This window comes from Penicillium psychrosexuale (genome assembly GCF_028828465.1).
Source record: "Penicillium psychrosexuale strain IBT 29551 chromosome Unknown utg000002l, whole genome shotgun sequence".
Taxonomy (NCBI): domain Eukaryota; kingdom Fungi; phylum Ascomycota; class Eurotiomycetes; order Eurotiales; family Aspergillaceae; genus Penicillium; species Penicillium psychrosexuale.
The window spans coordinates 6,367,264-6,393,696 of NW_026643187.1; the positions used below are offsets into that span (position 1 = coordinate 6,367,264).

Here is a 26,433-nt window from a genome sequence, read left to right on the forward strand (position 1 = left end):
CTCTCTCGTCATTTAATGCCAGTTTATATGAGGCCTCTGGCGACTTTGATACGTTCATCTGATCGTTGTAACATCCACCGGACCATATGTCACCATGCACGTCGAACCTCCATACACCAACGCGTGTACACCGCCGCACCGAAAGTCCACATACAAGGCGCAAAAACTAAAGCGACAGTAAAGTTGAAAGACCTTCCTCAAGGAGTTTTGAAACTCGAGGCATACGATGATCAGGTGGATGAGGCTCCTCGTTACCCGACTGTGGTGCAGGGGCACCGAAACAATATGCAAACGTTCAAGAATTGTGTTATCTTGACCCGGGTCGGGGGCTTCTATGAGGTACGATAATAGGCACCACATGGCTAGAGAGCTCCATGCTGAGAGTGTGTTCTGTAGCTCTATTTTGAACAAGCAGAGGAGCTGGCACCATTGCTCAATCTCAAGCTCGCGACCAAAAAGACCAACGGCGGGCCAGTTCCGATGGCTGGCTTTCCCTTTTTCCAGCTTGATCGTTTTCTTAAAACCCTCGTCGGAGATCTCAACAAGTATGTGGCTATTAGCGAAGAGTTTGCCATTAATGCAGAAGACAAGGCACGCACGAGCGGCCTCCTCTTTGATCGGAAAGTTGCTAGGATCATCACACCTGGCACGCTGATTGACGAGAAGTTCATTGACCCTACCGAGCATAATTTCTTATTGGCCATATACTTGGATGTGCCGTCTTTGAAAATCCAATTGAAGCAGCACGCTGACAAGGATCTCCAATCATCGCATCAGCATATCTTAGCCTCTGTGCCCCAACAAGTAGGATTGTCATGGCTTGACCTCTCAACTGGTGATTTCTTCACTCAGCTCACAACGAGTCAAATGCTTCCGTCTGCGATTGCACGGATTGGAGCTCGTGAGATTTTGGTAGATCAGAATGTGCAAGATCTTATTGGACATGAATTGCAAATGCTCGTTGGACACGATCATCGCCTTGTCACCTTCTTCCAATACCCTGGAGAATCCAAACCGGTATCTGAATGGGGGACAATGTTAGAGTCTCCCGTTCCTGAAGAAACTCAGGCCTCCTTCACACCAGAGGAAGTAGCAGCTGGGTACAGCCTGCTTGAGTACATTCGCGTGCAGTTGCAAGGATCGAATCTCAAGCTTCAGCCTCCAATTCGAAGACATTTGAATGAATCAATGGGCATTGATCGTAACAGTCTGAGTGGTCTCGAGATTTTAGAAACAGCCAGAGACGGTTTTGGGAAAGGAAGTCTCCTTCACGCTGTGCGAAGGACTTCTACAAAAAGTGGTGCACGGCTTCTACGAGACCGACTGAGTATGCCCAACTAAGAGTCAAAAGCTTTTGTATGGCTTTGCTAATGCATTACACACAGCCTCCCCATCTACATCCTTACAGGTCATCAATGAGCGTTTGGACCTTGTCTCGGTCTTCATAGAAAATGTCGAGCTCCGTGACAGCGTCATCCAACTTTTGAAACGCAGCCATGATTCTCAACGCCTAGTTCAGAAATTCGCATTTGGAAAAGGAGACCCAGATGACTTGATTTGTCTTTCTCGTGCCATTGAGGCTTCTAAGGAAGTCAGACAAGTCCTTCTAGATCACAATAGACTTTCGGTCTCGTCCAATACTTCGGATTTGAATCACAGTCTTACTATCATGATTTCACGGCTTTTTCTCGATGGTCCCATCGCGCTAGCGGATCAAATTCTTGCAGCCATTGACGAAGAAGGCATGTTACAAAAACAACGCATCGAGGATAGTACTGCCGCAGAGGCAGCCAGTCTGGCACAAAAGGTTACTCTAGATGAAGCCACATCCAGCGAGCTCGAAGCGCTGCCGAAAAAGGTCAGAGCAAAGAAGGGCGAGCGAACATTTATGGCTGATACGGACTCCGGTCCTATCGATACCTGGATTATGAGACGTGACGCTAGTAAGACTTTGAATACACTCCACGGGGACTTGGAACGGTTGGGCGATGAAAAGACTTCATTGACTCAACGTCTCCGTGATTCAGTTGAGTCGTCAGCCCTGAGCCTTAAATGGACCCCAGGGTTGGGCCACATTTGCCACGTTAAAGGGGCAAAGATATCCCAGAAATCCCTGGAAGGCTTGGGGGTCACTCGAAATGTCTCATCAACCAAATCTACCCGGTCATTCTATTTACCAGCCTGGACAGAGCTAGGAGTCAAAATGGACCACGTCAAGGTCCGGATCCGTCAAGAGGAGCAAACGATCTTTGAACGTCTGCGCCGCGAGGTGATCCTGAACCTTGTCAAAATCCGCCGAAACGCAGCAGTCATGGATGAGCTGGACGTGGCGTGTTCATTTGCAACTCTCGCCCAGGAACAGCAAATGGTACGGCCGATTCTCAATGACGGTACCTGTCACAATATTGTGGGTGGACGACATCCCACGGTCAAACTGGGTTTGGAGGAACAAGGGCGATCGTTCGTGAGCAATGATTGCTTCTTGGGTGATTCTGAGCGGATCTGGCTCATTACTGGCCCCAATATGGCAGGTAAAAGTACCTTCTTGCGACAAAACGCTCTAATTACAATCCTCGCCCAAATCGGATCTTTTGTACCCGCAGCTTATGCCGAGATCGGTATCGTGGATCAGATCTTCAGCCGAATTGGTGCAGCGGATGACCTCTTCCGTGACCAGTCGACCTTCATGGTGGAGATGTTGGAAACGGCTACTATTCTCAAACAAGCCACGCCCAAGTCATTTGTGATCATGGATGAGGTGGGCCGAGGCACAACGCCCGAAGACGGTACAGCTGTTAGCTTTGCATGCCTACACCATTTACACTATCATAACCAGTCTCGGGTGCTTTTTGCTACTCATTTCCATGCCCTTGCGGATATGACGGAGGACTTTGACAAATTGGCGAGATACTGCACGGATGTGAAAACTACGGCTTCGGGTGCCTTCTCTTTCGTCCACCGACTGCGGAAAGGCGTCAATCGCCAGTCTCATGCTCTGAAGGTTGCCCAACTGGCTGGTTTGCCCAAAGAGACCCTCGAGCTTGCTATGCGGGTCCGCCAGGAAATGAAGGATGGAATTCCACCATCTCGAGTTGCTGATGGGGATGAACCCTAGCATCAGCGTGCTGGAGGCGAAATGTTGTGGCTAACGTGTATCACTTGAAGGTACCCGGTTCTCGCCAAGTAACCCAATCATACCCGAATGGGGATTGGGTTACTTGGCGAGAACCGGGTACTATGTGTCAAGAATGGGATATGGCCCCTCTAGGCCCTAAACAAGAACCTTGGTTTTTGTTATGGTCTAGTGGTAAATTACGCTGTACGAAATTCAACACCATGTAAGATATTTATGTACAATTTTCGGCTTCTCCTGTTAAAGATACCACTAAATCAGAGAGCAAGGTTGGCAAATGCCTTACTCGCATCTTTTTTTTTTTTCAATCCAACTGTCGGAGTCTTCGCTTTCACCCTAGGAACCCAACTTTTGCGATTGTTTCGTAGACATTCATTTACACATCAAAGCTTAGGTGACCACAACCTCGGACCCTTCTCAATCCGACCGTGTTGACCTTCGCGACCAAGATCAACAACAAGACCCTCCTTAAACGCAACCTCCTGGCAATCCTCACTCCCAACCCCATTAACAAACTGCACAACAACAAAATCAATCCTCCTATGACCCAAAACTACCATGGGGGCATGCCACGTGCCAACACCATAAGTCACAGCCTGACCAGCACGCGCCACAAACGCCTTAATATTATTCAGATCCGGCGGGTCACGAATGGTGACCGTCTCGCCGGCCTCATTCTCCGCGGTAGCAGTCCTCCACTTTAAAGTGGGGGCAACCACTATCAAAAACAACGGCTCTTCCTCATCATTCCCGACCTTGGAATGGGCGGACAAATCGACCGGGATGAAAGTTTGATTAGTAAACGGGTGGCGCTCAAGGATCCGCACGTCAAAGACCTCCCGGTCTGGCATCTGGGGGCCGCCGCTGACAGTGCGCAAAACGCGCGGGAAGCAGCAAAACATGGTCATGCGTGCCTCGGAGGGCTGCCCGCTTGGACATAAATTGGTGTATCGGTCGATGAGCGGGGAGATGGGACTGTATTTGAGAGCGGAGTTTTGGTTCGCCAGTACCGGGGTTGGGTTATGTGGCGGTAGACATGATGATTCAGGGGCGATATTTAGTTCTCTCGGTAATGGGGAGACCACTGCTGTACCGAACGGTGCGAAATTCTCCGCTGTCAGAGGCTCCGGAGTGAGTGTGACTGTCGGGTTGGATGTGAGGACCGACAACATAGTGAGCTTTTAGGTGTAGGTGTGTGTGGATGTGTGTGTTGGTCAATCGCTTCGTGTTCGCCACTTGCTAGCGTGCAGGTCTACAGCTTTATGGGAGAGAAAAAGAAAGAAAAGGAAATTGGATTGGATGTGGTTTATGAAGCTAATGCCGGCGGCGTCCTCCGGCGATAAGATAAGCGGCCGAGACCCTTTTTTGGATATATTTTGGATTCATTTTTATACAACTTGGAGAATACTACTCGGGGAACTATATAAATAGGCTGTTTGCAACCATTCTCTTTTGATTATTTTGCCGTTGATGTCAGCTCAAGTGGCAAGTTTCATGGTGTGTTGCCGCTTAGCTCGTCCATCTCCATCTCGTCCAACTCGTTCAAGCGTGATAAAATACACCAATTTCTTTTGCAAAATTATACAAGGTCTCTACACATAAAAGGAGCTAATTCAAAGATATCGTGGCATTGAAGTCCGTGCAGAGGACCCTTGGGATTTTATGACAATTTTCTCGTACCCAGATAGACATACATAGATAATACACAGTACATGGGAGTCACCTTATGATATGCATGCATAGATTAGATCTATCAATGTCGGTGTAAGAGCCATATATGCATTTTGATGTACAATCATGTACTCTGCAACCCTGGAGTACTTGACCGGTTATTACAGGTAGATCTAAAAGACAACAGGATCTTTCGGGATATACGCGGAATGACGACGATAATAGCTATTGGCTTACTATAGGTCCGTTGCTCCGGGACTGATATGCAATATAGAACTGCATGAAGTTCACACAGCGGTGACTCAATTCTCGTTGTCTTGCTCTTGGTCAATGCTATAGGAAATACTTAGGTATAAAGCATTCCTCCTGAGAGCTCGGCTCATTCTATCCTCCTTCTGATATTCAAAGGAACCTACTCGTGCTTCGACCCTACTTAGGATATAGTATTCTAAGTGGCAAAGAAATATTTCCAGTGCAATATATAACAAACGCAACAATGAATTCTTCCAATCAATCTTCTCCCCAGCAACCATCTACCGCCAATACAGGCAGTTCAACTGCTGCCGCTGCAAGCTCATCCACTCCTCTAACAAGTTCTACCTATACTTATACAGAGAAACCATTAAGGTAAGACAAATATCTATTATCTCGACTATTCGAAAGTGCTGATACGGACTCGACAACTCAAATAGTGACGACGAAAACTTCCAACGAAACACAGACCACATGGGTGGTTGGATCAAAGACCTCAACCACCCGAATCAATTGTCATTGTCTAACTGAGTAGGCAACCAATTCCACTCAGCTTTAACTCCACGGACATGTCAACAATGCGGCTATTTGATGGGTCTGAAAATGATACATGCAAGAAACGGCGAGCTGGTTCGTGCCTGAAGGATTGTCGATAAATTCACTCATGCATTCAAATTCCGAACACGCCCGAAATTGACAGTCTTATTCTTCTTATGACGCCTATTCGGAGAAATGGCGCACTGATGCATGTATATTTGGAGTGGGAGACCCCTGGGACTGATACGAACATATGACGTGGTTTTCTATTCTCTATCCTCTATTTTCTATTTTCTTTTATCTCTGTCTTTGTCCTTTCTTTGGACGACAAACATGTGATAGGACAAAAATTGAGGGGGAGAGTGACTAGGGTATGCAGCCACTAATCGTCTTGCATGGTATGCCAGCGAATTGATAGATGGCAACATTTCCGAGATATTCGACGCCATGAGAACGGAGGTCAACACCGAATAAGGAATATGATTTTTAGCCGAGGATGGACATGCTATGTGTTGTCTTTGATGTGTTTCCCCTCTTTTTTTTCCTATCTCGGGCAATTAGCCTCCGTATTCGTTATTAAAATGTTAATATTATGCGTGGTGCTAGTGGTGCTAGTGATGCGGGTCACCAACTTATTTGATTTGGGGTGGAATCATTTGAAACGTGCATATAGATGTAACATCAAGTCATATGCTTGATGCAGTCGTGCCCAAAGTAAGCTTGTGGGATTTTAGCGTCATAATGGAGTCAGATACAGCAAGGATGGCATAGCCAAGCTGCTAGTTTGCCGCTCACTCTGGTAGGACTGGAAAAAGCCCTTAGCACGTATGAAGCTCTATCCCCGAGCCACTTTATGCGTAAAGTATAATCAATTCCACACTCTGCCAAGCTCATACCTACATGCAGTTAGTTATAGTTAACCAGTAGCAGCCTGAGGGAAAAGGCATGCTCGGAGTAAACAACTGAGAACTTCACCTTCCGGGGACATAGAATCCTTCTACAAGAGTGATCTATGAGCTAACGACTTGAAATCGACACATCTCTCTCCGATAGAACAAGGAAATACGTCTTTGGATAGAAACCCGATGACGGATATTGATTGATCAAATCGGGCAGACTATGGAATGAAAGGCCTGGATAATCCCTAGTTAGACGGTCATATATTCGCTCCTGGCTTTCCATCTCCCGGCAGGGAATCAAGTCTTCGCTTTCGCATCCCATGTAAGTCCATTCAGCGAGCAATAAATTCGATTTGCTCGCCTTTTACTGTCATCGCCGAAAGGATTCATCTTATTGTAACATAAACCCGAGCGATGGCAATTGCCATTCGTTTCCCATTGCTTGATCATAGCATAGATGATGGCAGGACTGGACTCCCCAATATCGACGGTGACTGATAGAGCCGGACCAGACTCATATAAGTGGGCCGTATCGATCAAGCAAGATATCTTCCTTCTGATCAATTTACCGAGTGTGAGGCCTAGGTGTGCTGCATCGCAACTCTCAGAACACCGAGCTGGACCTTTCAACAGCCTTGAAATGTGTTCTTTGATCATTAATTCGAATTTTTCGATGCATTCCTGTCTACGTTGATCGATTACGTCTAGAAGTGCACGATTAGTGATTTTTCACATGAATCTCATCTCAAAATAAATGCAACGTTCTATTTTGTTCACATACCTTTGACGGAATTTGGAATCGGGAGATTGCTTGTGTCAAATGGCCCTGTTGCTTGCTGTATGGCAATTTTTGTTGTTTTTTGGAAGATCATGGAGTGGGACCGGAAGACACAGGAGATCATCATCCATATTTTCATGTCTTGTGAAAATGAAGACGGAACAAGCGACTCCAGGGCTTGTATCCAGATACCAGCAAACACTTCGACCACCTCGTTGCATTGAAAAAAATCGGTGGCCACGGCGATATCACTCAATTGCGGTAGGGTCAGCTTCAGGGGAACTTGTCGTGAACGTCCATGGATGAGGTTCAAAAGGACCAGAAGGATATCTGGTTTGCAGTCGTTGACGGGAATCTCAACAGATCCCTTCTTTGAAAGAGCACCCCCTTCAGCCCAACAATCTTTCAGCATTCGCTTGAAATAAGCCGATGCTAGTGCTAGGTGCTTCGATGAGACTTGGAAGCGAGCGTAATTTCCCGGCACATTGCCTTTGCTGAAGTCAATCAGGGGGGTTTCTGGTGTGAAGAGAATAATATCTCCATCCGAATCAACCTGATAGGGCGGATGCAAGTCAGGTGCCACTACAGCAGTCAATATGGGTCTAGTGCCCTCCTGTTCCTGAGTCGAAGCCGTGGTTGTAGCCGATGATGACTTTCCCAAATCAAAGCCACGCAGTGATTCTTTTTTGCGCGGTGGCATTACGGCTGTAGGTATGTTGAGGGATATTCAACTTGGCCAACTTCAACAGAGAGAAGAGAATGGGGAGCAAGACAGAGAAAATAAACTCGTATTTATGTTGTCGGAAATGAGGCGTAAGCAAAATTAAAAGGATCATTTGCATATCTACAGTGAAGTACAGCGACACGTTGGACACATTCTATTACTGTACGATATAATGAAGGATGACCAAAAATACCTGGCTTTAGGCATACAGAGATATGTTGACTTTCCTGGGAGGGGGGTCTTTACTCTTTGTATAGCAGGATACCCAAGAACTAGTCTCTATGTACAGCGTTCCGCCTATAAATATGTTTATTAAAGGGCAGTTCAGGGTCAATAATAGATCTCAGGTACAATTTTTACATGCTAGCGTGAGTTGATCATGACAGTAATTCCAAAGCCTAAGCTTCGTATCATCAGTAGCGCTTAGCACCGGTGTTTTTGTAAGAGTCGACTAGCAAAATTCAAAAGGATGTGTCTTGATGGCTTGGTAAGGGATACTCAAATGATAAATCCATTCATATATGCCCATTCCAACTATGCTATAATTGGAAAATGTAAATGAATTCCGAGAGCTACCGTAGTAACGGCACCATTGTGATAATGACTAGGCTTCACATTTGAGAGTGAAGGGTAACAGTAATGAAGACACCACATCAGAAATACTCTTCAGGCAAGAGAATATCTCTGGGTAACATATTGTTCGGCTCTGCAGCGGCGCGTACATCATCGTGGTGTATTGGGTAGCGATTGAGTCACAGCGGTTGCTCAAAAAAGTCTCAATTAAAACACCAGGGGGTGTTTCGAGCAGTTTGGCTCACAACTTATGATACTCGCTAATGGTAAGCCAGAGTATATCAATATTCCTGCCTTCTGGTGACAGAGAAACGGACTCCCATGGCAGGGAAGGTTTAAAGACGCCGTAGCAAGTTTAAATCAAGTAGCATTCTCTCCTTTTGCGTCAAATTTTGCTTTCTTGGCTCGTCGTTTGATTTCTCTCTTGGACAAAGGCTTGTCAGCATCCTCGCCGACAGGCTCAGAACTGATAGAAGCCTTCCTCTTGAGATTGTCCACTCCATTTTCTGGCTGCACAGGTTCTTTGGCTTTGGGGTTATTCTTTTGCTTTGGCGTAGATCCTTCGGGTTTGACTTTCTCCCCACCATTGACGATATCCACGATGCCTCGCCAACTGGTTCGCTTCAACTTAGCCAACGCGGTCACCTTTCGCGACTCTTCGCAGACTGCTTCCTTTCCACGCTCTTGTGATAGACCCCAAACACAGGCAAGATTGATCACGTCCCACGGGGCTCGTAGACCTAAAGCTCGTCTTGCTTCGCTAGACACAATGATGCCTCGACCGCGTGTCGCGCGGATCAAGGATGTTGCATTCCCAATGAGGTTCCTTCGAGCGTCAAGTCCACTCCCCGTGATCCCTGGCCCATAGCAGATCTCGATGCGAACTCCACGTGAGATTGCCGCAGACAGCATCTTGAATTTGAAGTGGTATGGGAGTCGCACCGAGAGATCCACGGAGATCACGTCGCATTCCAAGTTGGTGCATGCATTTAGAAGTGACTTTTCATTCGTGGGACGGAGAGCAACGATGTCGTACGCTTGACTCAGCGCGTTTAGGCGCTGATTCTGCGCGGGATCGGCCAGAGTCAGGTTCAACCGGGTCAGCAGTTGGAGAGATTTCGGCGCGTTTGTTGGAAGCGGAGGTGGAGCGAGGCTTGGGGGGAGCTTCCCGTTGATTGTTTGAGACAGGGCTACGGTAGTGTAACCAACTAAAAAGTCAGGTCAGTCCCTCATGTGCTCCAACCTGCGGATCTTGTGCCGCAGAGCGGAATGAATGACTTACGCTCGGCAAGGAAATTCAGAGTATGGGGCACCTCCGGGTCATCGGGGCTGTAAGGTACATTCAGGTCGTAAAACATGGTGAATTTAAAGGAAGGTCAGCCCTGCCCGTGGAAGTTATTGCTTTACTTCTCAGCGCTCTTGGTCACATCGAACTGTCCCAAAAAGGCAATCAGAAAATCTATCGGATTAACAGAGGATCCGTCAGTACGCTAACTGCTTTAGGTCGGGTCCCCACAAACCTCTCTGATCCCGTGACCTCAGGCGGAACCGATCTCGTTCTACTGATCATATCACGACAATATCTCACTTCGTCCATCCCATTGCTCAAGGCTTCTTGTGAGCACTGTGTTTGGGCTGAATAGTCGCTGGGCCTGTTGCTACCTGTCTCCTACGTCTACCTAATCCCCGACCCCTTCCTCCGTCGCACGGCCGAGCCCCTCGTGACCCCGCCGCACATCTTTCAATTGTGGCCGCACTCGGAAACCGCCTGTCATCGTCAAGATGGCGCGTGTCTATGCCGATGTCAACGAGCATATGCCTCGGTCCTACTGGGATTATGATAGTGTCAACATCTCTTGGGGTGTCCTTGAAAATTATGAAATCGTTCGCAAGATAGGTGAGAGATGATGAAACCTGTCCTTCTGCAGCATGTCGGAGATGGTTGCCGCTGTGAACTGCGGGTGAAATTTGAGAACAAGCTTTCTGACTTTCTACTTTAGGTCGGGGAAAGTACTCCGAGGTTTTCGAGGGTATCAACGTCGTCAACTACCAAAAATGCGTTATCAAAGTCCTCAAGCCCGTCAAGAAGAAGAAGATCAAGCGTGAGATCAAGATTTTGCAGAATCTCGCGGGTGGGCCCAATGTCGTGGCATTGCTGGACGTTGTTCGCGATAACCAGAGCAAGACTCCTAGTCTAGTGTTCGAAGCTATCAACAACACCGACTTCCGCACACTGTACCCTCGCTTTTCCGATTACGATGTTCGCTTCTATGTTTTCGAGCTGCTTAAGGCGTTAGACTTCTGCCACAGCAAGGGTATTATGCATCGGGATGTGAAGCCCCACAATGTCATGATTGATCATGAAAAGCGCAAGGTTAGTGGGCTTATCAATTAGTTGTGGCGGAAATCATGAATCTAACATGTTATAGCTTCGTCTGATTGATTGGGGTCTGGCTGAGTTCTACCACAAGGGCACGGAATATAACGTCCGTGTTGCATCTCGGTATTTCAAGGGCCCCGAGCTGCTGGTTGATTTCCAGGAATACGACTATTCTTTGGATATGTGGTCCCTAGGGGCTATGTTCGCATCCATGATCTTCCGTAAGGAGCCTTTCTTCCACGGAGGCAGCAATACGGACCAGTTGGTCAAGATTGCCAAGGTCCTTGGTACTGAAGAGCTGTTTGAGTACTTGGACAAGTACGACATTGAACTGGACCCGCAATACGACGACATCCTCTCCCGTTTCCCTCGGAAGCCATGGCACTCATTTGTCAACGCAGAGAACCAGCGTTTCATCAGTGACGAGGCCATTGACTTCCTTGACAAGCTTCTGCGCTACGATCATGCCGTACGTTGTGATTAACATCTCTATTAATGTTCTATGCTGACTTCTCAAAGGACCGCTTGACTGCTCAAGAGGCAATGGCACACGCATACTTTGATCCTGTGCGTGCTGATGCAGCTGCCCTTAGCCACAACAATGTGACACTCCCCTGAATTCCTCTCGCATGAACTGTTGATGATCATGGTTCTGATCCTTTTACTGCGATGCCCGGCTTCCAAGTTCTCCGCATGCTGCCATCAAGATTTTGTCGGGCATCACAATAATTACGTACCTCTTACATTTGAAATTTGCTGATATGAACGGCACAACGATGATCGAAAACATGAAATGGCTTGATCTTCGTACTTCCTGTTCCTCTTCTCACTGGCCGTTCGATGATGGGCTGCGGCAAACGATCAAATCCTGAATGAAGACGACTTCGATGACAAGACATCATGACATTTAATTTGCTGGTTCCCTCCAAGCCTCTTATCGCCTAGGTCGTTTGGCGTGTCAATGAGCGTGATAAACCAACGTCTTAGATGGGGCAATCGCTCTTCTTTTTCATCTTTTCCTATTTGTATAGCGCTCGTGGGTCTCCCTAATTGATTTCTCCCTTGTTAGTTAAATTGGTGTTTTGGCCTTTCTGTTGGGTGCTTCGTGTTTCAAGGGATGCTTTTTCCTAAGACAACCCATTGCATTTTCTTAATGTTTCTCTTTTTATGAATGAAACATTGGACGAGATACAAAAAAGAAGTTTCAAGAGACCCTAGAATTGCAATTTGTATGGATTGAACATTGTAGGTAGGGTTCTATGTATGACGCGTATAATATGACTCGACCCATGGATAGAATGACATGGTATAACTATATAGACTCAGACCATAAAACAGATATCAAGTATGAATAACCTCCAATTCAGTAAATACAATTCAGTAAATAATCCCAATCTTCCTCTTCCAATCCGGTTCTTATAGATGTAGCCTCAGATCACCCGTTGGCTCCAGCGTATCACGTGAGGGTTATCGCGATGTCGTCCTGGCCGAACAAATACAAGAAAAGACGAATTGCAACAAAGAACACGCGAAGAAAGGAACATAAGATACCCAATAATACCCAATGAGTGTTGACTCATATAAACGCGCTTCATTGACCTGCCCGCCGACTCCACCGAACCTCCCACCAAGCCCCGCGCTCTCATTCGTTCATTCAGCGTTGGAAATTTAATTGCCCGCATTTCGCACAACCACCCCTCCTTATACCTCTCCATCTCTCAAGATACTTATCCGGCGATTCGTGGCGCGATCGGCGCCTTGGAGATTTACTCCTCACTATCGTGCATTCTCCAGGATGGCTCAAAACTCTGCCTCCCAAACCCCCAGTGAGTTTCATGACTCATTCTCAAATGTCGCAGAAGCTTATAGTGAATAGCGGGTGAGCCTACGGCTCCCGTGACTAGTGCAACCCCCCAGGTCGACGAACAGACTCGCGCCGAGTTCGCCGATGTTGCCGCAAAGGCCCCCCAGAATCCGCAGGGCGGACCGGCCGGCGCTCCCAAGGTGAAGACCGAGAAAGAGTGTATGTTACCACCAAGATCTATATTCGGACCTTTCCTCGGAAGTCGTTTTTATATAATGAGCATTTGCTGATACTGTGGGTGATTACTAGTGGAAAAGGAACGCAAGAAGGCCGAAAAGAACAAGAAGTTCGAAGAGAGGCAAGCGGCCAAGGCCAAGGCTGCCGCCAGCAAGGCCGCGGCTCCCAAAGTCGAGAAGAAGGTGAAACCCGAGAAGGACAAGACCGCCGATGCCTACGATCCCATTTCCATCGAAGCCGGTCGTCTCGAATGGTGGGAGGAGCGTGATCTCTTCAAGCCCGAATTCGGACCTGATGGCAAGGTTAAGCCGGAAGGCTCCTTCGTCATCCCCATTCCCCCTCCCAATGTTACCGGTTCTCTTCACATGGGCCATGCCCTTACCAACGCCCTCCAGGACACCATGATCCGGTGGCAAAGAATGAAGGGCAAGACTACCCTGTGGCTTCCCGGAATGGACCACGCCGGTATCTCGACTCAGAGCGTCGTCGAGAAGATGTTGTGGAAGAAGGAAAAGAAGACCCGTCACGATATTGGCCGAGAGGCCATGGTCAACTTGATCTGGGATTGGAAAGATGAATACCACAAGAACATCAAGAACGCCCTGCGCAGACTTGGTGGTTCGTTCGACTGGAGCCGTGAGGCCTTCACCATGGACCCCAACCTGTCAGCTGCTGTGACCGAGACCTTCGTTCGCCTCCACGAGGAGGGTATTATCTACCGTGCCAACCGCCTGGTCAACTGGTGTGTGGCTCTGAACACCTCTTTGTCTAACCTTGAGGTCGAGAACAAGGAAATCGAGGGCCGCACACTTCTCGATGTGCCTGGCTACGACAAGAAGGTCGAGTTCGGTGTTCTGACTCACTTCTGCTACGAGGTTGATGGAACTACCGAGCGTATCGAGATTGCTACTACTCGTCCTGAGACCATGGTTGGTGATACCGGTATTGCCGTCCACCCCGACGACAAGCGCTACCAGCATTTGATCGGCAAGAACGCTCGCCATCCTTTCTTGGACCGTCTGATCCCTATCTTTGCTGACACCGATGTCGACCCCGAATTCGGTACTGGTGCCGTCAAGATCACCCCCGCCCACGACTTTAACGATTTCAACCGTGGTAAGGCCCACAACCTGGAGTTCATCTCTGTCATGAACGACGATGGTACCTTCAACAAGAATGCTGGTCCCTTTGCCGGCATGAAGCGCTTTGATGCCCGTTACAAGGTCATCGAGGACCTTAAGGAGAAAGGTCTGTACGTCAAGTGGGAGCACAACCCCATGAAAGTGCCTCGTTGCGCCAAGTCCAACGATGTCATTGAGCCTATAATGAAGCCGCAATGGTGGATGAAGATGGAAAGCCTGGTTCAGCCTGCCATTGATGCCGTTGAGAATGGCGATATCGTTATCCGCCCCGAGTCCGCTGAGAAGAGCTACTTCCGCTGGATGCGAAACCTCAACGATTGGTGTCTGTCCCGTCAGCTCTGGTGGGGACACCAGGCTCCTGCTTACTTCGTCAAGATCGAAGGCGAGGAGGGCGATGACAGTGACGGTAACCTCTGGGTCACTGGCCGTACCGAGGAGGATGCTCGCAAGAAGGCCGAGGAGAAGTTCCCCGGCAAGAAGTTCTCTCTGGTCCGTGATCCCGATGTTCTCGACACTTGGTTCTCTTCTGGCCTGTGGCCCTTCTCTACTCTGGGCTGGCCCCGCCAGACTCACGACTTCGAGAACCTGTACCCCACCTCTGTTCTGGAGACTGGTTGGGATATTCTCTTCTTCTGGGTTGCCCGTATGATCATGCTGGGTATTAAGATGACTGGTCAGGTTCCTTTCCGTGAGGTCTACTGCCACTCTCTCATCAGAGATTCCGATGGCCGCAAGATGTCCAAGTCTCTGGGCAACGTTATCGATCCTCTGGATGTTATGGAGGGTATTCAGCTGCAGACTCTTCACGACAAGCTGCAGTTGGGCAACATTGCCGATAAGGAGATTGCTGCTGCTACCAGATACCAGAAGAAGGCCTTCCCCAAGGGTATCCCCGAGTGTGGCGCCGATGCTCTCCGCTTCGCCCTTGTCTCTTACACCACCGGTGGTAGGTTTCATCTCATGTCCTTGTTTGATTCCATTTACTAATCGTATTTTGCAGGAGGTGATATTGCTTTCGATATCCAGGTCATTCACGGCTACCGTAAGTTCTGTAACAAGATCTACCAGGCTACCAAGTTCGTCCTCGGCAAGCTTGGCGATGACTTCAAGCCCCAGGCTGGTGTTAAGAAGACTGGCCATGAATCCCTTTCCGAGCGCTGGATTCTGCACAAGTTCAACATTGCCGCCAAGGAGATGAACGAGGTCCTTGAGCAGCGTGATTTCTCCAACTCCGCTCAGATCTCCTATCAGTACTGGTACTCCCAGCTGTGTGATGTGTTCATCGAGAACTCTAAGTACCTGCTGGCGGATGATGCCTCGGCTGAAACCAAGGAGTCTGCCAAGCAGACCCTCTACACAGCCCTCGAGGGTGGCCTAACCTTGATACACCCCATCATGCCGTTCGTCACCGAGCACCTGTGGCAGCGTCTACCCCGCCGCGAAGGTGATAAGACCATCTCGATCATGAAGGCCAAGTACCCTGAGTACATCGCCGAATTCGACGATCCCGCCGCCGCCGACGCCTACGAGCTTATTCTCAACACCTCCAAGGCCATCCGCTCGATCCTGTCTCAGTACGACGTCAAGACCCAGGGTGATATTATCATCCAGACCTACAACACTACCAGCGAAAAGACCGTGTCTGGGGAGATGACCACCATCAAGTCTCTGGGTGGTAAGACCCTCGGCGAGCTGTCTCACCTCGGCCCGGAGAACAAGAACCCTCCCTCTGGCTGCGTGGTGGCTGCTGTCGGCTCTGATGCCGCTGTCTACCTCCGTGTCTCCAAGGAGGTTGCGCTAGAGCAGGAAGAGAAGGCTAAGGCTAGCCTGGCCAAGGCCCGTGAGACTGTTCGCAGGTCTCAGGGTATTATCAACGGCGCTGGCTGGAAGGAGAAGGTCAAGGCCGAGGTCCGTGAGCAGGAGGAGAAGCGTCTGCGTGATGCTGAGGGCGAGGCTGCCCGTCTCGAGGAGCAGGTTAAGGAGTTTGAGAAGTTGCGTCTGGAGTAAATTGTCCATCATTGGATAGAGTTAAACAAAATACATCAATTTATCCCCCTCTTTCAACCGTGCATTCACTGTAGAGTCGTATCCCAGTTAATCAGTAATTACCCATGTAAGAGTGTTCCAATAGTAACCTGCACTCCGGCTCGCCCAGAACCGGTGCAGCCGATGCGATGTGCATCGGATTAATGTATGATATACGAGTCATTAATCACTTTCATTCAACAGCATCCGATGTTGTCATTGATATTCCTATTGTGTATTCGGCATGTTTTCTGCAGTCCGTATATATGCGCTGTGCGAAGAGATTATCGAACTTAAATTCTCTGGTATTACAATAATATTAACATCTTTGCAAGATCTCATTTCATTGCAATCCATTAATTTAGTATAGCTGTTTCATCTGTACTTTTTCCAACACATCCATGTGGCGATATATATCATCGGATGGCATAGCAAAGTTATACAGCGCGGACAATATATAGCAAATATACGCGATTATTTAGGGCAGAAAGGTTGTAGTTCTGCATACTAAAAACAAAAGCACTTTCTATATTCGATATAAGATTCAATAAAAAGAATTACCTCTGCTCTATTCAAAAGGACAAAAAACATAGTTTCCCTGGGAATCGAACCCAGAACCTTTCCGGAACATCAGCGAATCGCATTTGTTAACGGAAAATCATAACCGCTAGACCAGGAAACTGCTCGACCACTTGGGCCAATTGATGAATGGAAAGGCCATTATTGGCATCATGACTCTATAACTTTGTTCTCAATTATTTAGGTCCGGAGTAACAGAACGAATTTGTTTCGCCAACCTTCCAACATTCGAAAGTGGGCAATATTCAAACCACAGCGGCGAGACTCCCAATGGCTCTTAATAACGGAGTATTCTGCTCTGCATAGGAACCATCTAGACCCAATATGAATCGAGGATACATTTTCACTTATGGATACCATATGCTGCCGAGCACATATTCGAAGCTCAAAACTACAGAATAACCTGAAGCTTAGGAGTATTTACCAGGTCTTGAAATTACAGTCTACCCCTTGTGGCTTAGATATATGTGGCTGAACCCGGGTAACCCTATGTCAATACCTAGTCGGCCATTGCCTATTTAGGTAACGAAAAAAGGACTACGGAGTATGCCATTCGCTATATTCCGCGTATCTATGGCTTATCAAGGAGAAACCAACAGATAGTGTTCGAGGTCACATGACCTCTCCGCTCTCCCAACAACCATTTAGTCCCAGCAGATAGCTTCCTTTTCCTCCCCACGCAACTCAAGAGATTTTCCAGACCACCTACGTTTTCATCCGTAGTATTCTAGATTCCATCTCCCACACTTAGGGTGTCGTAAAGCAAACAGCCGATGGAAGCCTGAAAAGCAAGGTACAAGTGCCAAACACTTTCTTCATCGTGCGTTCTTATTTCCCCTCCCTTTGCTCTTCTATTCTCTTCTATTCTCTTAGTATTTCTTGCATTATTACATACATAAGTATATAAATTCGGCGACCAAAACGGTGTCCATCTACTCAACCTCACCAAACCACCTCGCTAGGAGAATGGCAACGAACCTCCCCCCAGAACTGTTGATTCAGATCGCAAAGCTTCTGAAAGATGATGACGCCTCCCTGGCCCCATGTACTTCTGTATGCCGATCTTGGCAGATGGCTTTTGAGCCCCTCCTGTACTCCGAGCTGCTTGTTTACAGCGACGAAGACCACAAAGAAGAGGAACCATTAGGAATGTCTCTCACAAAGTTTCAGAAACTCACATCCGGCTCTCATGCCATAAGGCGATCCTGGATCCGAAAGTTGCAGTATGATATCTTCGTCCCATTCAAGATTTCTGACTGGATCACACAAAACTGGAACACACGCAAAAAGAAAGACGAAGAAGACTACAGTACCTCAAATCCTACCAAGGAGCCGAACGTTCTAGCTTTCCAAACGGCGATGGCTAGCCTTTTCCAAACGCTTTCCTCATGGGGCCAGACTGGCTGCCTCACCTTACAACTAAGACTTGAGGGATATCGCCTAGGTGAATACTATGAAGAGTGTGCAGGGATTTATGCTTACAGCTACACAGATGGATCCCAAAAGGAGGTTCCCCCATACTTGGTGCGATTTGCTGATGTGGGAAGTTTATCGCATGTTCCCTGCATTGATAAACTTTTTCTCTCAACGACGATGGTCAGAATCATCAAATCTGGACCAAAGCAGCGAAAACAATCATCGAACACTGTCCAAATGTCACAAACGTAACGCTGAGCTTCTACGAGTGGATTCCATCTGACTCGATATATATGGAAAAAGATAGGACAGGTAAACTGTGTCCCCTTTCCTCCCTATAACCGACATGTTTCTAATACTAGCAATATAGCGATGTCTTCTCTAATCAGTGTGATTCCCAGGAGCCTACATACATTTACCTTCATAATTAGGTGTCAAAGGCGAGGGCGAAACAAGCCGCCTACCCTGAGTGCCATCCCTTCAGGCGTTGACAGATTGGCAATCAACTTGAGAGATTTCAGCACCTGCCTTCGGGTACTCTTGTTGGAAAATCCTACCCTCCCACTTGACCTTATGTGGCCTTTGAATAAAGAAGGCGAGCCAATACCGGAGAGAGGCTCGTTGTGGTGGCCATATCTGGAAACATGGCAGGCTGATTTCATAGACCCTTGGCGTCCTTCAGGTGATTACTCCACACAACTTAGCACGTAGATGGCCACTGACAGTGGCTAATTGAACAGGAGAATACGTTGTCCTCCCAGACGCCGATGAGCAGGCCAAAATTGACGGCTGGGATGACGACCCCGAGCAAATGCTACTGGAAGTAGATCAATTCCACCGACTTTTCATCTCACTAGGCTACGCCGCCCAACACATGCCTCGTTTAAAGCGTATGCAATGTCCTATGCAATTCAGGTGGGAGTTGTCTAATTGGTTTCAATTTTGCTTTGTCAACAACGCCGATGGGATTACCTTGACATGGGAATGTAATTTTGGCTATCTGCCGGATAGCCGGGTTGAAAGAGCCTGGGGATTTTGCTCGGATGATCTGATGACTGGACAAGGGACGTGTTCTGGGATGAAGATGTGTTGTGTGACGCTGCCGAGGTGGCCTCCTGATGAGACTGTCTAAGTTCAGGACCTGGGTCGTGTCTACAAGTTGATGGATTCCTGAATGGGAGAGGAAAGAAGGCTGTGTGGGAGATTTCAATATGCACTTCCCACGATTACGAGAATGGAAATGAAGACATTACACTTATGCGTTAGATGTGATTGAGAAAGCAATATCAACAGTTTTTACTATTGCAGTGCCTAGGCCAGGCCGTGCAAGCATTAAGATTAGACAACTAATTTATGTTTCTGATCTCTTCGAACTCGGTGACTTCATTCTAGCTTTGGTAAGAACTATAAAATAAGAAATTCAGTTGCAAATAGGAGAAAGTAAGGGTTAGTCAGGTATATCAACTCACATCCCACCTTTCTATTCCTTTCCTCGTTGCTGAGCAGAAGACATACGGTTGACAAAATGAATAGCAGATGTACTTAGGGATTAGATCTAGGAGATGCGGCTCAAAGATTTCTCTGTAGCCTCCGGCCAAGAACTCTTCCAAGTCCGTCCGGGCCCCCATCCCCCCAAAAGTGAAGTAAGACCGGAAAGTAAATAGATCAACGACCGCGGTGAAGTTCTGAGAGAACAAAGAACAAAAACAAAAAACATACAACAGTGAGGATTCGCTGGTGGTCACCCACCCAACTACTAACTCACCGGCGTGTGGCTTAAGTACGGCTGAGCGGACGGGAAGCCCTGTTTTCCACACCCTATGGTCGTATGTATGAGGTCTCATGGAATAGAGACTCATAGACTAACGTAGTATAACTTAGTAGGTGGTGAGGGGTGAGGATGGACGAGAAGGTTGAGTGCACAATGACGGGTTGAGAAGAGGATCGATCACCCTCGGGCGACCGCCCTACTGCCCCTTCCAGCAAAATTGCCGCGCCTCAATCAAGTCGAGAATTTTAGAAAACTCCTATGTGCTTCGCTTGGTCTTGGTCCTTGAACTCTGGAGGTGCTTAAATGTGAGGACGTAGTCGATTGCATCGCAGCAACTGCAAAAAGCGGTTGTAGGTTCTGCGGCTGATCTTTTGCCCGCACAGCCGCGAATGTCCGGTCCCATTCAGCGCATTGCTTGTCCTCGATGGTTTGCGCAGCTGTCCCCTTGGCTCCTGGAAGTGTAGAGATACGGTCTGCCTCTTCGCCGCGGCAAACAAGTTCTAGATACCGTAAATCGGCTAGAGAGAAGGAGGTTACATTCACTAGGAGAGAATAGTCAGATAGGAAAATCTGTTATTGTGGACAGTGGACATCGTACCTTGCGTTCGGTTCTTTCTCTTATCAATATCAATGGCAAAAAAATAGATCAGCACATCTTCATCTTCGCAGTCGTCATCATCGCAGGTGCATTCTTCAGAATATGAAAGTCAAGAGGGTAAGGTGAGGTAAATTCATCATCATGGCCAAAACGCCATTTAACATCATAGGCCATACCGGCCGTGTCAGTGACCGAATTCAGCAAATTTCAATCTTGTCTGATACTCATGTCCAGTTTGAATGTGCACCCCAATACTTCGTGCGTAAGCCTCATCCATAATCAATACCTTTGAGCCAGAATCAGCCAGAGCACTCTGTACCTGACCATTGATAGACCCCTCAAACATTGGGGTAGATGCCCCAAGGTATATCAGATGGAACTGCGAGATACCTTTGGCGACTCTTTCTTTCACACGACGATAGAAATTGGCAACGTTTGAGAACGTCCGAGTGAGCTTCAAAAATGGCTTCCCAATGATCACATCGTGGATGCAGTTGGGGAGAAGCTGGAATTCAAGGTTGTGCACCTCTTTTTTCGCCGCTGAACCGGAATGGTACAGTTGCAGTTCCCGTAGTCGTCACTTGGTTCCCATGCCGATGGTGATTTCGCAAGTAGCATTCCGGCTTATTGGTAATCCTAAGCTAAGGGCATATCTTTCTTTCATGAAGTTTCTTTTTGCCCCGTAATCCCCAACCGCGTCGGTGGAATGCTCTGCCAGTTGACAAGGTATTTCGAAGATGCGCACCCCGCGATTAGTGGAAAGAGAACTTTTTGAGTCCGATTCTTGTAACATATATGGCCCACCTGGAGGATGTTGCGAACCCAAGAAAGAATAGTCATGCTCATATAAGAGTGTGCGATGTAAGGAGATCAGTGCTTGCCATTGCGACTGTGAGAGTTCAGCTTTCGATTCCGTTTGTTGCCTGTCGATCTTGATGCACTTCTTTTCCACCCTCACCAGCCCGGTATAGATTCCTTGTACTTCATCGATCAATTGCTCTTCTGTGAGATGGTTGGATTCTTGGTGTACGAGGAAACCGGCATCGCCATCCTGAATTTCCCTTATCGAGGGAGCTGTCGTGTCTGAATGAGCGGAACAGGCCGACGGAGGGCTTGAATCCAATGTGGGTAGTTCCGACTCTTTTGTTTTATCAGGAATAAATATTCCAGAAGTTCTCCTATGGGACGTAAGAATATGACTAAAATTAGACTCGACTAGTCACGAATAACACACCGTGGAGGATCGTCCTCGTTGACCTCCATGCTGATGGAGCTCTCCCTTGATTTGGACGCTTTGTTTTAAATTTGTGATTTGAACCCGGAATGGCAGGACTGTATAATATAAGTCAGGAATACGTGAGCTAAATCCATTGAAGTCCGTAGAACCGATCAGGCAGCCTAGCACAGCCACGTTAGGCGTGCTGACGAGGAAGAAAGTCACATGTGGCCGCTGGCTTCCCGCGGGGCGTTTCCCAGGGCTGACGGTCACATTAGCATGGATTCCAAACAGCAAATATTTACTTGCGACTGCAGTGTCGATGATCAAAGCTGCAGAGATCAATCAATATTGAGACGGAAATGAATATAGATCTGTGATTGGAGAAAATAGATAGCACAGTCTAACCTTTTGGAGATAGGCTGTGAATCAGAACTCTTCCATATTAGTCGATCTTGAATTTATAAGCAGTCTTTGGGGGCCAAGTGTATAACTAGATATTTAGCGGGGTTTCAAAGCTCATTTTGCTTTGTATTCTCAAAGTCCTCATACCCTAAATCTTCCTTATTTCACTTTCACAATGTCGGTTGGTCCTGATCTTGATGATGACGCTGTATTGAAATGGCTCGAAGCGGTAAGGCTATTTCTTCTAGCAAATCGCAGCACAATTAACTTGCAGCGACATTTAGTTCCACCGAGCGAGCGCTACTCTCAACACCGATCAGTGGCTTGATGAATTCATGACCGACGATGTGGAAATGCAATATGCAAATAACCCTGTGATCAAGGGCAGCGAAGTGCGGCAGATGTTCAAAGCCGTCCTCGGCCAACTGGACATGATGACCCACGAGATCCGCTACTTTGACTACGTCGCCCCTCGTATCTATCAAGCCGCAACCATCCGATATCTCGTCAAAGGAGACAGCCTAGACACCGACCAAATCACTATTCCAGGCTTTGCCGTCTTCTCCGTTCGGAAGGACGATGACGGGCGTGTAAAGTGCTACCGGGCAGAGACATTCCTGGAACCATCGGCATTGTTTCAACGAATGGCTGAAAAATCAAGCCAACCTTAGAATATTCGTGGTAGGCATATTGGTGGTTGAGGTGATAGACTTGATATCTAGACCATTACTGCATGTATCCATGTTTGCTTGGTTTGTTGTTCTGATATATTTCTACCATACACCAATGATCTATCCACAAATATGCCAATTCGTCTGATCTGCCTATAATCAATTCCTCTGATTTGTCCACAATTGTTAAAAATGATGCTATTCCCAGATCACCCCACCAATTCGTCTGATCTCTGTACAAATATAAATTCATCTGATCTCTGTACATATCCTCAAGGAAGTTTTATTTGATATAGTCCTCGGCATGTCAGATTTTAATGTCCTTACTTAGTTATGTGGTTTAGCGTAGTAATTTTTAATGCCAAAGACTTTCGTCTTTGTAGAATTTACCCGCTGGCCTTGAATATGCATATGCCGTGATGATATGGAACCCAAAGCTTTGCTATTTTGTTGAGATGCTATATCTTCAACTCACCAAGAATCACTTTACAAGTACGGGCGAATATGGTGACCCAGAGCTCTGTCAGCCAGAATATGGGCCCCCTAGATCCTAGTCAATTACCTTGGTTGTTGATGTGATATAGTGGTCAAAGTGTCCAATTTTGCTCCACAAGCTCCTTTTAGAACTACACTGACTTCTACTTGCTGCTGAATGCTGCTGAATGCTGCTCAAACAGGTGACGGATTCAAGTCATAAGCTACTTTAATTCCAATATAGTAAAAAGATAGATGAAGTGTTAGAGCTGTAAAAATGCGAATCATCTTTAAGTATGACAATGCAGAGGGTTCTACCTACTGCTCTCTAACCACCCTGTGACTCTACAATCCTCTTCTACTGGTAAGCTCATACATACGACCATAGGGTGTGGAAAACAGGGCTTCCCGTCCGCTCAGCCGTACTTAAGCCACACGCCGGTGAGTTAGTAGTTGGGTGGGTGACCACCAGCGAATCCTCACTGTTGTATGTTTTTGCTTTTTATTTGTTCACTATATATAGTAATAGTAGCATGTTCATCTTAGGCCCCGTTGTGGAACTCCATATAGAGTACGGAGTACAACAGAACATTTTAGGAATTAAGCTTAACGAGACATAAGAACACTTGATATATTGATCTATCTGACGCTATGACCATCTAAGGGCAGAGGTCACCTGACCCAATGGTAACGATGAGACATAAGCCGTGTTACTATCCCACATAGTCTATAGTTCTCAGCTATTATATGTTCCCCTCCAGTGCTATACCAAATACATACGACCATAGGGTGTGGAAAACAGGGCTTCCCGTCCGCTCAGCCGTACTCAAGCCACACGCCGGTGAGTTAGTAGTTGGGTGGGTGACCACCAGCGAATCCTCACTGTTGTATGTTTTTCCTTGTTGCTATTTTTGTGCTATTGGTCTATAATCCCCCTCCGATCCGAAACCCAGGAATTTCCATTGATACCCAAGTGTAATAATAATAATAATAATGTACACTATACATACGTACAAATAACCCTGCAACCCTTCCGTCACGGCCCGGGCCGTAGATACTTTAGCGTAGGTTTATTTAAAGTCTGAAAGTTTCAATTGCGTACCTAGTGTCTGGACTCTGTACCCTATGTGGTCTGGGTCTAGTACTATGTACTAAAGAGAGGTATGTTTTAAAAATTAAACGCCATATCCCGCAACAGGTACTCTAGCAGTCCCCGAGGTTGGGGTTTCACCTGGTTAAATCCATTGAGTATAACAGCTGTCAAGAATGGGATATGGCCCTCTAGGCCCTAAACAAGAACCTTCGTTCTTTTTAAGGTCTAGTGTAAATTACGCTGCACGAATTTCGTCAACAGCATCTACAGATGTATGGGTATCTCTCAGGATTCGGTAATGTGAGAACGGGGAAAGAAGCAAGAACATATGAGACTAGGAAATATTCAATACCACTCAACCATTATAACAGTAGTACACAACTTGAAGACAAACGGCAACAACTTGCCTGCGTACACACATATCATAGACCAGACGTATTGTGTAAAGGTTCGCAAAGGATGGGTCTTATTCCAACCCTTTGAGGACCCTTCAATTCAGAACGAGTGCTTAGAGAGAGAATCACGAGAATGCCCCTGAAAAACACCGTATACAGGCTCAAGATAACGCGGCGGGCTTTGGTAGGGACCCAAAGTATGAGGTTGAATTGTTTCCAGCAACTCCGCAGCCTCGATCATTCTGTCATCCCGTCGCACGCTCACGGCCCTCTGATACCTCCTCTGGATCATGCTAGGTGCCTCTCGTGCATAGCGCCGTAGTGCTGCTACTGCAGTTCTAAAGCCTTGATCGGATGGGCTGTCGAACTTGGCCATTCTTTGATGATCCGCAGCAATGCCACACCTTTCAGTGTTGTCAATTATTGGAGCTGCACTCGCCTCAGTGACGATGTAATCTCTTTTGTATTTGAGATCAGTCTTCTCTTGCTCCCAGAAGAAAAAGACGCGGAAGTTGGACATGAGCGGTGTAAATTGGTCGGTGATGTTTTGCAGGACTTCAGATTCCTTCTCGAGTGCATTGACCAATCCTGATTCAAGGTCTATAGCGGCTCTGGGGGTTGCAATTGATATAATCTTTTGAAGACTACTAAGGATATTCGCTTTGCTGGATCCTTGATGCGGGGTGCCGAAGAAGAGGATAGCAAATGTACAAACGTAGATTGAATGGATGTGAGCGAGTCCAACGCGACTCTCTGCATACGCCAAGGCCTATTCATGGTTAGCCAAGGGAACAATATTGGTCTTTACAACTTCCTTGTATGCAATCCTAAACAACTTACTCTTTTCACGATTATGCCGCCTAGGGAATGGCATATAAAAATGATGGGCCTTTCCGCTGCATTTTCGAGCTAAAACTGTCAGCAGGGCTTCATTCATATAGACTCAGACAGTTCCCTACATCCCTATCAGCCTCTAGTTGAGAGACTAATGTCTGCGCATGTTGTAAAACCCTGTCTGTGCTGGGTGCCTTTCCGTTCTGTGAAAAGATGCTCGCATTATAGCCCCATACTAAAACTCGGGCACGAGGAATGTATCTCGGGAGGAAAGATGCGTTGCTCAGCCAACAAATTCCTTGCGGCTTGGATGTCCATGACCCTGTCGCATGGCCATTGAGCCCATGGACGGCAACAATGCTAGTTATTGTCAACGAGATCCAACATTCCAATGATAACTAAACACTCACTCAACCTCAACTGGCTCCCCACACGGTCGATATAACTCTTGGATCCCGTAAATTTGCTTCGGAAATTCTTTGTTTCGACTCATTGTCATGGATTTTGAAGTTGAGTGTCGAATGTGGAGTAATAGTGTTGTTGAGAGTTGGTCAAGGTAGGTTGAAGTGCAATTTTGGTATTATTCTGACCCCTCATGAGGGACCTTACCAATGGCCTTTTATTGGGTATCTCGCCAGTGTGGCCCAATTTGTACTGCATTAGTGTACACACTAGTGGAATGAAAAATAATTGGTGAGACACTTCGCTTTGTACGGGGTGCATATCGCGATACCTGATTCTTGAGGTGTGTGGCTGTCTACCATCCCAATGACTATCTTTTAAGGACTTCCACTCTGCAGCCTTCAGCACGCGAGAGAACTAATGT

The 26,433-nt window shown here is 47.2% G+C and overlaps 9 protein-coding genes across 9 annotated transcripts, besides 2 other annotated features; 5 read left to right on the top strand and 4 right to left on the bottom strand.

The window, feature by feature from the left end:
- Nucleotides 1-94: 94 nt before the first annotated feature.
- On the top strand, nucleotides 95-3,115 carry N7518_003535 (mismatch repair ATPase MSH1; the record flags this gene model as incomplete). Its single annotated transcript, XM_057184462.1, has 4 exons — nucleotides 95-125; nucleotides 179-339; nucleotides 397-1,327; nucleotides 1,386-3,115. The coding sequence occupies 4 exons, from the start codon at nucleotides 95-97 to the stop codon at nucleotides 3,113-3,115; spliced, it is 2,853 nt and encodes a 950-aa protein (XP_057045912.1).
- A 401-nt stretch (nucleotides 3,116-3,516) lies between these two features.
- On the bottom strand, nucleotides 3,517-4,305 carry N7518_003536 (ureidoglycolate hydrolase; the record flags this gene model as incomplete). The annotated part of the gene is made up of 1 exon (XM_057184463.1): nucleotides 3,517-4,305. The coding sequence occupies one exon, from the start codon at nucleotides 4,303-4,305 to the stop codon at nucleotides 3,517-3,519; it is 789 nt and encodes a 262-aa protein (XP_057045913.1).
- A 2,960-nt stretch (nucleotides 4,306-7,265) lies between these two features.
- Nucleotides 7,266-7,970, bottom strand: N7518_003537 (uncharacterized protein; the record flags this gene model as incomplete). Its single annotated transcript, XM_057184464.1, has 1 exon — nucleotides 7,266-7,970. One exon carries the CDS (start codon nucleotides 7,968-7,970, stop codon nucleotides 7,266-7,268), a length of 705 nt encoding a protein of 234 aa, XP_057045914.1.
- Nucleotides 7,971-8,927: 957 nt separating this feature from the next.
- N7518_003538 (ribonuclease P subunit p30 family protein) lies at nucleotides 8,928-9,925 on the bottom strand (the record flags this gene model as incomplete). The annotated part of the gene is made up of 2 exons (XM_057184465.1): nucleotides 8,928-9,775; nucleotides 9,850-9,925. 2 exons carry the CDS (start codon nucleotides 9,923-9,925, stop codon nucleotides 8,928-8,930), a joined length of 924 nt encoding a protein of 307 aa, XP_057045915.1.
- Nucleotides 9,926-10,259: 334 nt separating this feature from the next.
- N7518_003539 (casein kinase II subunit alpha/alpha') lies at nucleotides 10,260-11,565 on the top strand (the record flags this gene model as incomplete). The annotated part of the gene is made up of 4 exons (XM_057184466.1): nucleotides 10,260-10,464; nucleotides 10,568-10,941; nucleotides 10,997-11,416; nucleotides 11,467-11,565. Exons 1-4 carry the CDS (start codon nucleotides 10,350-10,352, stop codon nucleotides 11,563-11,565), a joined length of 1,008 nt encoding a protein of 335 aa, XP_057045916.1. The 5' UTR covers nucleotides 10,260-10,349.
- Nucleotides 11,566-12,515: 950 nt separating this feature from the next.
- N7518_003540 (valine--tRNA ligase) lies at nucleotides 12,516-16,137 on the top strand (the record flags this gene model as incomplete). Its single annotated transcript, XM_057184467.1, has 4 exons — nucleotides 12,516-12,773; nucleotides 12,824-12,970; nucleotides 13,061-15,076; nucleotides 15,131-16,137. The coding sequence occupies exons 1-4, from the start codon at nucleotides 12,743-12,745 to the stop codon at nucleotides 16,135-16,137; spliced, it is 3,201 nt and encodes a 1,066-aa protein (XP_057045917.1). The 5' UTR covers nucleotides 12,516-12,742.
- Nucleotides 16,138-17,700: 1,563 nt separating this feature from the next.
- N7518_003541 (F-box protein) lies at nucleotides 17,701-18,402 on the top strand (the record flags this gene model as incomplete). Its single annotated transcript, XM_057184468.1, has 1 exon — nucleotides 17,701-18,402. The coding sequence occupies one exon, from the start codon at nucleotides 17,701-17,703 to the stop codon at nucleotides 18,400-18,402; it is 702 nt and encodes a 233-aa protein (XP_057045918.1).
- A 3,913-nt stretch (nucleotides 18,403-22,315) lies between these two features.
- N7518_003542 (uncharacterized protein) lies at nucleotides 22,316-22,811 on the top strand (the record flags this gene model as incomplete). Its single annotated transcript, XM_057184469.1, has 2 exons — nucleotides 22,316-22,369; nucleotides 22,425-22,811. The coding sequence occupies 2 exons, from the start codon at nucleotides 22,316-22,318 to the stop codon at nucleotides 22,809-22,811; spliced, it is 441 nt and encodes a 146-aa protein (XP_057045919.1).
- A 1,217-nt stretch (nucleotides 22,812-24,028) lies between these two features.
- Nucleotides 24,029-24,190: a sequence feature (Protein overlapping with rRNA (N7518_003543, KAJ5801475.1) was converted to a misc_feature.).
- A 105-nt stretch (nucleotides 24,191-24,295) lies between these two features.
- Nucleotides 24,296-24,340: a sequence feature (Protein overlapping with rRNA (N7518_003543, KAJ5801475.1) was converted to a misc_feature.).
- Nucleotides 24,341-24,873: 533 nt separating this feature from the next.
- Nucleotides 24,874-26,100, bottom strand: N7518_003544 (esterase/lipase family protein; the record flags this gene model as incomplete). The annotated part of the gene is made up of 4 exons (XM_057184471.1): nucleotides 24,874-25,542; nucleotides 25,614-25,682; nucleotides 25,733-25,967; nucleotides 26,018-26,100. The coding sequence occupies 4 exons, from the start codon at nucleotides 26,098-26,100 to the stop codon at nucleotides 24,874-24,876; spliced, it is 1,056 nt and encodes a 351-aa protein (XP_057045921.1).
- Between the last annotated feature and the right edge of the window lie 333 nt (nucleotides 26,101-26,433).